The sequence below is a fragment of the Ostrea edulis genome, chromosome 3 (genome assembly GCF_947568905.1).
Source record: "Ostrea edulis chromosome 3, xbOstEdul1.1, whole genome shotgun sequence".
NCBI lineage: Eukaryota > Metazoa > Mollusca > Bivalvia > Ostreida > Ostreidae > Ostrea > Ostrea edulis.
This window is the reverse complement of record NC_079166.1, coordinates 64,112,477-64,122,270: the sequence shown is the minus strand read 5'-3', so window position 1 is coordinate 64,122,270 and position 9,794 is coordinate 64,112,477. Positions and strand designations below refer to the sequence as shown.

The 9,794-nt window shown below is 35.6% G+C and overlaps 1 protein-coding gene across 1 annotated transcript; it reads left to right on the top strand.

Annotated features, from left to right (window-relative positions):
* The first annotated feature begins 3,155 nt into the window (after window positions 1-3,155).
* On the top strand, window positions 3,156-7,965 carry LOC130052722 (uncharacterized). Its single transcript, XM_056158519.1, has 3 exons — window positions 3,156-3,882; window positions 4,769-4,897; window positions 7,341-7,965. The coding sequence occupies exons 1-3, from the start codon at window positions 3,174-3,176 to the stop codon at window positions 7,733-7,735; spliced, it is 1,233 nt and encodes a 410-aa protein (XP_056014494.1). The 5' UTR covers window positions 3,156-3,173; the 3' UTR covers window positions 7,736-7,965.
* The last annotated feature ends 1,829 nt before the right edge of the window (window positions 7,966-9,794 follow it).

The window sequence follows — 9,794 nt, the reverse complement described above, 5'->3', positions numbered from 1 at the left end:
ACTTGATTTGACTTAAGTGCCGTGTGCCGTCCGAACTGATTTTTGCCACCTTAGCAATTCTTGTAAACAAACTTCGAAGACAATAGAATTATTTCTTTAACATAAACTTGAAGTCAAACATTGTAATATAATAAATAATTATATGATGCACCGTTTTGGCGTGGCGTTACAAAAATGAACATTTTGAATTTCTAAAAATATTCTTGCTTTCATGTGGTGTTTATTCACGTCTTTACTTATCGAAACACTCGTCATACTCTTTTTCAGTGAATTAGAAAAAAACAAAAACAACAACCCCAAAACTGAAGCTAAAATAAAAGAATACATGTAGGCCCCTACAGTAATTGAGAATTATAATTTTTAACGATTAACTGGTTAATTACATGTAATCGGTCAAAAGAATTTACGACTAATCGGTTAATAAATTTTCATCCATTTTCATCCCTACTAACTAAATACTATTGTGTTCATAATCAAGAATCCCGTGGAAATCCGGGTTAGAATAGGTCCTCAGTACCTCTTGCTTGTCGTAGATTCTAAGGCGACTAAACGGGGAGGTCCTACGCATGAGACCGTAAAAACCGAGGTACCGTGTCACAACAGGTGTGGCACGATAAAGATCCCTAGAGAGAAGTTTGCCTTAAATAAGATTACTAGTGGGAGAATATGTTATGAATTTTTTTTTATATTTTTACAGGTTTTTAAAAACATTTTTTTATAGTACATTATTGTAGAATTTTGACCTCGGATCTGATGCAATCTTTGAACAGCGATATTTATAAGGCCTCAACTGTACGCAAAATAATCATGCGCCGTAAACCGAAGGTTATCCCAAGGAGGGGATATGATTTTAGAAAATGCATTCGATTTCCTGGGCCAACCTGAATACAAATTTGTTATATCTTTAATGTCTGATGTGTTATTTGTTAGAATGGAGCCGACCGCCGCACATGTTATGCAGCTAAGAGTTTGTGGCTACTTTTAAATGACTTACTCGAGAAAATATTTGTATTTGCAATCTTTAGAAATCTGTGATGTATTCAACGGCAGCGTTAGGAGGTAATTGCTAGGCTGTAATGTATTAATAAGCGAATCGAAGCCATAAAATGTAAATGTTTGTATGTGGGTGCTTTGTATACTCTTTACCTGGAGTTCATATATACCGTCCCACACGAACGATAACTCCTACATGCAAACATTACGAATAGCATGGTTCCGGCCTACCCATAATGCTCAGCACAGCAGTGAGGAACATTATGGGTAGGCCGGAACCAGGCTAACACTATGAAAAGAGGCAAAAGGCGGTTTATACGAAACGCTCATTGTAGGTATGCTATCAAACAATATTCCCTTGTTTATTTTGCTGATTTTTTCTTCAGATCTTGGGGATTATATTAGTTATACCGATAGGTGTTATTTAGTGCATATTATATTGTTAAAAACTTACCGTCAGTTACAGCTTGTATTGCTTTAACATGGTGCTTTCGGTAATAAAGATCGAGATCGACGTCCAGAAAGTATATATACATACATCAAAGAGAAACTACTCTTGTTAGAAAATAGGTATTGAGTTGACGTTAATCTGATAAAAAATGCAGTCCGTCTTAATATGTATACGGTGTGACCGTTGGACCAAGCGAAGCATATACGTAACTCCGTGTCCCGAGTGGTAATCATAATTCCGTTAAGTACGGTAGATTATGATTCATTTAAAAATATATATTTTGAATGAAATTTCCTTGCGCTAAACACCCAGTAACATTTCAATATTAAAGGAGTTTATATGGGGACAACAGTTTTACATGATCCGCCTATTCATTGAACGCGGGAAATAAAACGCAAGGCGACGTAAACTGTGCATTGTGACGTCACATTTAGCCTCGACTTTTTTCTCTTTTTCAAAGCAAACAACAATAATACATTCCGTATGAAATGAAAAAGGCCGTTAAAACTAAACAAAATTAACCAATAAATTCAAAATGGTAAAAAAGTAATCATAATTTTATCGTGTATTCTTATTCAAAGAAACTCATGAGCTCGTTCATTTATTTAGCCGTATTACGGTTTTATATGTATTTATTTGCTAAAACCCGTTACAATGATAATTATATTATTCACTTTGAACAAATTGAGTGTTTAAATTACAAATTGCACGTTAGAGTCTTCTATTATTGGCATTCAAAATAAAACACGAATAACTGTTGAAGCAGGTAATGAAAAAATAAATGGCGGCGCCCATATGGATCACGAAAATTTCAGTGAAAGTATATAGAGATTATTTCTTTTTCTTTTGCTGATTTTGACTTTTTTCTTTTACATACGTGTTACCTTTAGAGCCTTGCTTCGCGGACGGGCCTTCGGTCCGTCCGAGCTTCGCTCGGTATAAGAGAATCATGCAATGTGAAATTCATAGAAATATCTAGAAAAATAGGTCCCCCCCACTTACACGCGGATCGACTTTTGTGCAAATATATACGGTACATTTTCAATGTTTTTGCCTTTGAAATCTTTACAAATTGTAATGATAGCCATGAATACGATGTAGATTTTTTACTGTACCGCCTTACTGTTTATGGGCTTGATCTACCCGATATATTAATGAAAACGATCAATAACAAACCAAACATGACCTATGTTATTCTTAAAGATGTGTTGTGAATAAAAATCATCCTACGAAGGTGAAGGCCAATGGGAAATGAGATACTGAAATCGTTCCTTCAGCCTATATGTTTGCTTTCCTTGATAAGAATGATTCAAGTTTAACATGATGTTACTCATAAGTCATGCATACGTATGTTGAGACCAAGTTAACGTAATGAATTATCGGTAATTTAGTGAATCTATCCTCTAAGATATAAATGCAACTCTTGCGTAAACAATATTTACCCACGTTGAAATGACCCCTTAAATTGAATGTCAATTTCATGTTCCATAAGACAAGATTTTCTATGAGGCGTGACAGCTAAATTTTACGCTCGTTCGGAAATCGAAGTAATCTGTCGTTCCTGATACTGAATAAATTGATACGAATAATCTTTTAAAGATACGTTGGTATGTTATGTAACTCATCCATAACTCTGGAGATGGAAGAAGTCAAAACTTTACGTAACAGATATGATGGATTACTTTTTTAAAAGTGAATCAATCTCGCCTTCATCAGAATTCTCGTTCTGATGTCCAACATGAAACGATCACTAGTCCTTACGTTAGTGTTGATTTCTTTCATGCAATCATTTGCTTTTTCCGTTCTCACGGACAACAAAAATAACAATTTAACTCAACTGGACGTAAGTGGACTTGACTCGGAAAATGTAGACGTTTTCCGGCAGCTTCTGAACCAAGAGACACTCATCAGAATGGCCCTTGTAAAGAATGTGCACGCCTTGATGAAAGACATGGTCGATCTGAAGCAAACCATGAAGACGTTAGAAGCCACACAGCAGAAAACGGATTTAGAAGTGACAAACTTACAACAGGAAGTAGATTCACTGAAGCGTGAAAACCAGAAACTTGACCTTGAAAACAGGAAGTATGAGGACACGTTGAACACCGTCAAACAAAACTTTACACAGATCAACGACCATTTTCAGGAGTTTGTATTGCAGTTGGAGGAGAAAAGAGAAACATTTGAGAGAAACACTAGCACGGTACTCGGTGATTTAAAAGTGGAAGTTCGCTATCTCTCAATCACTCTTCTTGACCTGAATAAACACACGTTAGAAGTGGACAGGGGTATTTCTGAGATGATAGAGGAAAAGTATGAAGTATTATCGAACGGACTGAATAATACCCTGGCAAGTCTTAACAACGATTTGACAACAACAAACATTAAAATATCTGGCCTCGAAAACTTGCAAAAAACTCAAATCACTTCAATATTTGGTAAGTTACAAATTTTGTGGTTAAACTAGTTTACCTGAAGTAAAATCTCAAGTAAGCTTTTTGATCAAAGTGAAACAGGTGTCTTCTATCTGCCCTCTATAAACATTTCATAATCTGGAGTTCTTCTCTAGAATCAACATTGCAACAAAGATTGTCACAAATTAAAGGGGAATGAAATTTGATCAAATGAAGGGTAGTGCTGCTCTCCATGAATGGGTGTAAGTTTATGATATCTTCTAAAGAACCTAGAAAGGCGGAAATGCATTGAAAGCTTACTTCATATACATGTACTGAAGATTCACTATTGTGCAGACCATGAGCAAAGGATGTGTGAAGTTTAAAACTTTTTAAAGGAATGTGTAGCGAAAAGTTATAAAAATCTACTCAAGACAATATTTAGTATACAATTTGTCAAATTAATATACAATCATCCTCATGTAGTATAGGTTAAATTTCGTTCAAACTTTGACGAACGGTAACAAGACTGGGTTAAAAGTTTTATAAACAAAAGGAAGAAAATCTTTTGTGAACCAAAGAGAAACAATTTGCGAAAAAGAGAGGATCGATTGAACAGTAAAGTTAATGTTATCAAACATTTGTTTTCATCTAATTCGGAAAACAGATTGCGTAGCATAAAGATCGCATGATAGTTAACCCCATGGCTGCTACACAGTCACTTCCGGACGGTACGTTTCTTTTTCTTCATTGGTAATCCATAGAAGGTAATGGCAGAAACAGTTTAAAGTTTTCGCCACAATTAGTTCTATATCTATTCTTTTTAGAAAATACCATTCATCAATTTAAAAAAAAGTAACTAACGGAACTGAAGAATAAACGTTATCTTACTCGCAAGTGTTTGTGGAACCTATATATTTCATTGTTTTAGATGAAGTCAATAAAACCATTGTGAACCTGAAGGCGGAAGTTAAGGAATCTCAGTTTGATCAAATGAAGCTCTCCTCTACAGTGTCGGCTCTGGAGGTGTTCCGAATGAATATGACAAGCAACAAATGCGGTATGATGACACTTTTACATGATGATTATCATGCCACGTTGTCACATTATTGATTTTAGCATTTGACAAGTTTGGTATAATAGCATTTTGAGAAAATTTGCAAGTAGAGTGTTGATTAGGCCAAATTATGTTCATTTTGTTTCATTCACTATGTTATCCTTTAGGTGGCTCATTACTCTAAAATTCTATTTAATGCCTCATTTAAGTACCTCGTATGAAGCTTGATTTCACCATCGGGAAAAATCATACAAGCTCTCAGTTATTTTATATAAAATTTCGTATTTTTTTCACATAAAATGCAGATATATACAACACTGCACATCTTGCCCTGAATATTTGAAGTACTTTTATAATCTATATCTATTCAATGGCCCATATTAGAAAAATATTTTGGGGCGAGCTGTGTGCAGAATTTCTATTTCTGAAAAAAAAATATTGCATAGATAAAGATATATAAATCAGAACTATGTTTAGATTGTTTCTATATATTACGTTTATAATGTTGGAGACAAAAAAATAATTCGGGAGATTATCAATGATGATGACATCACAATAAGATTACAAATGACTCTTTCGGTGGTCCTCGCGTGGCTTGTACTTCGCACACTGATTTCGGACAAATTACTCGTACCTTCGTGAAAGTCTTTGAAATTCGTGAAAATGTGTATTCCTCCATTTTTTCGTATTTCATATCTTTACAAAGTTGTATTGATAGCACGCTCATGCACGCTCTGTAGTTGTAAACAATGCACGTATGAATGCAAGGTGAAGATAACGAACAGTGATCAATCTCATAACTCCTACAAGCAATACAAATTAGATAGTTGGGCAAACACGGACCCCTGGACACACCAGAGGTGGGATCAGGTGCCTAGGAGGAGTAAGCATCCCCTGAATCTTGAAAGATATAGTACATTTATTCCAATGGCCAAGATGAAAAAAGAATTTAAATATAATAAAATTTTTGGACAATGCATGACGGTATGAGTGCACTATACGCCTGAATCCAATAACGTTTTGTTCACTTAAACGTCGGGAAAATTCCAATAAGTATGCAAGGATTTAATGTTTTCCGACGAATTTTAAAAATTAAGCACCTGATATATTTGAATTTAGCCTCACGGAACGTGGCGTTTTTCTCTCGTTTTCATTTAAAAAGTATTTAACGTTTTAATTCATTGCACTATTAAAACTCACCATATTTAATACAACGTCGCAACAGTAATTAAACGTAATTTTGTGAAAGTTTTAATTATATCAGGAACATTTGTGACAGGAACATTATAATCGTTCATTATAGATGGCGAAGACGTTTTGAAAAACGACAATGTCGCGCGACGTCATAAAGCATTGCGCGTTTGTAAAATTTTGTATCAGCGATCGAGACCAAAATGTTGTAGATGCTCTTGGAGATGGACTACATTACTCTAAAAAGGCATTACCGATGAAAAGACTGCTATTTTGAATGGGATTGAAAGTCCTGCAACACCCCACATATAGCATGGATCTCACACCTATAAATTCTGCCCCGTGTGAAATCTATTATGCGTATTCAGTGATTCTCTTATCTAACGGAGCTGAAATACGGCAAAATCATAATGTGAAACTTATACGGTACCAATTTTGATGCACCAGATGCGCATTTCGACAAATAATGTCTCTTCAGTGATGCTCAACCGAAATGTTTGAAATCCGAAATAACAATGAAGTTTTAGAGCTAGTATAGCCAAAAACAGCGTGCCAAAAAAGTGGAGTCAAATTTGTCTAAGGATAAGAGCTATGCATGAGGGAGATAATCCTTAATTTTGAAATGAATTTCTAAATTTTATAACAGCAATGAAATATACATCCGTATTTTCAAGCTAGTAACGAAGTACTTAGCTACTGGGCTGTAGAGACCCTCAGGGTATAGACCACTGACGGGTCATGTTATAGAGATACATTTTAGAAGCGGGTGAAACGACATGGGAAGTGGTGCGTGGAATTGAATGGTGTGTAATTTGAAAATGAGTAAACTTATTTGACAAGATGTTTGACGTCACGTAACGTCAGTAGAAACTGATATGCTGCTCCATGACCTCTCAACCTGCCGTGTAAACGTCTTTGTATCTTTCTTATTGTGCATAAATGTACATGTTTTGAATACTTATCACGAATATTAGAATTTAAATAAAATCAAACCCTCAATCCCAAGCATGCAGTCATTTTCTCGTAATTTACAGAGTTTGCAAACTGTTCTCGTACACACTTCTGTACAATTATACATGTACAGTATATTCTTCAGGACGTCGCAATTTTGAATCGTGATAAGACTATACGTGCTGGTAACATCATCAGAAAATTCTAAATCTTATTAATACTAAGTGCGTTTTTCAATTTTTAATCACATCACCAGAAAAATAAACCATTTTAACTTATTTATTGATGAACTATTCATTTGTAGACGGGTCCAAAAAGGTGGCCTTTACTGCCTCCGTGTCATCATCAAGTAGCTCCTGGAACAGTGGCACCTTGGTGTTTCCCGTGGTCATCACTAATGTGGGAAAGGGATACAACCCCAGCAACGGAATATTTACCGCTCCTACCAACGGGAACTACGTGTTTTTCGTGAATGTGCAGAGTTATAGTACACAAAGCATTTATGTAGATATTGTGTTAAATGGATCAACAAAAGTTAGAACTATGGCTTATACTGCTGGTAGTGATCATCATGACGCTGGGCCTAACTTGGTAGTCTTAACTCTTCAGAAGGGAGACACGGTGTGGGTCAAACATTACTACGGAAAAGGTTACTACTACGACGGGTATATTACCACATTCTCCGGTTTACTCATATGATTGACTAGTTTAACCAATTTTTCTGTACAGTGTAATCAATAATATATACATGTACTATCCCTTTTAACATGATTGATCTTGTTATTTCTTGTAATTTGCTAACTATTGGTGTAAGTATGGCTATGTACCTATAACAAACATCGTAAGTTCAACCTTTACAGGGCATGTTATGCTTCACTAGATTTGTATTATATGAATGAATTGTAGATAAACTGAGCTTTCGAAATTACTCTCTGGCCTTGTGGTATTACATGTACCCAGGTAATAATTGTTACCTACACAGACTACTGAATACAAGGAAATATTTGCCCCCGTTTTATTTTCGTTTCTTTCACTCTTGTTAGTTGGTGAATTTAAGACTAGGGGAAACCGAAACCGCTTTCTCTTTTATGTCTTTTAATACAACTGTCTGCGCAAATTTAAAAGATGTCGAAAGTGTTTACAAGTGTAGAGGGGCGAAAATAACTTTATATACAGTATATGTGTTTTTGTCCCGTATGATACATATTTCATGAACAATTGTTCTGACTTTTGGCACTACCAGTGACTTCTACAAGCTTATCTTTTAAGAAGGATTAGGGTGCTAGCGCCATATCTATTATCAACTCTGCAAGTAGAGGTCATAAGAAATGTTTAAGTAATTAATGATAAAAATATTCTTTCGTAATAATTTAAATTACTTTAAAATGATACATTTTCAAAGATCTTTATTTTCTGCAAGTAATGTTTGGGAATTTAATTTTCCGGTTGACTTGCATTGCATTACGTTATAGAAAGATAAAATATTCCAGAAATAAGTAATAGTTTTAGATGTCGGGACAGTGTATATAATTAGCCCACAGTGTAACACATGTACAATGGATATATATTGGTTAATAACATTTAACGCTAACAAATGTAAGAACATTCGCATTCACAGTAAAGGAAAATTATCCAGGGAAACTACATTATCCACAGCCAAGTCTTGAATATGACAATCAAAGTACCTGAATGAAACGATCGCTGAGATTGAAATTCAATATTATGTATGTATCCTAAAACGGCGCTTTCAGTCTTTGACCCGGTTCTTGGTGTCCGACCCCGTTCTTAATATCCGAATCCCCAGCGTAGTATTTAAAACATTACCAGTGTATAAACGTTTTCAATGATTTCAGCATGTAAAAGAAAGATATTTAGGCAACTTGTAACATAGTCTAGTGCCCGCCCGCCACTCATACATCACTCGTATTGGGGACCACATCTTTTCCTGTCCACTCACCCATTGTTGCCTTATACAATTAGATATATTGATACACACACACACACACACACACACACACACACACACACACACACACACACACGCACGTACACACGCGTGCGTCTGTGTGTGTGTGTGTGTACATGTACTAGATGTATTCTGATGAGTTGTATAACTCAAGCACAATGAAGAATTGAATTGATCAATATGTGGCAGAGGCGGGCCAACATGTGACAATATCAGTATCTGGAACCCGTGTACTATAATTAGATATCATTAGCCCACAGAATCAAATCAGATTGTCACCAGTAAATTGTTTTAACAAATTTTATTACTTGTGTAAAACTTTTTTATCATCAGGGATTCAACTGTAAAATAAAATTCGAGACTACTGTTCTATATAACTCCCAGAATGCCACATTGTGACCCCAAACATGAGCATTAGCTGCAAAAACACCAATGTCTATGCTATCGCCCGAGGACGCTAGCAATTACACCTTTTGTGTCATAGTACTCACGTGTGCTTATATCCGCTGTCGAGCTGACTCTAAATTTCTTCCCAGCTTTACGTGCAGATGTAGGAGTATTCCATTATCACCTGCATATGGTGTTTATATATCCCAACTGATTCGATACGCAAGAGCTTGTTCTGCGTATAGTCAGTTTTTAAATCGAGGCAAGCTACTGACAAACAAGTTGATGGTACAGGGGTTTTAACAGTCTCGATTGAAGTAAGCATTTCGCAACTTCTATGGTCGTTATAACGATCTAGCTCGTCAAAACAACCTATCATTGGGTCAAATGCTGTCTGACATGTTT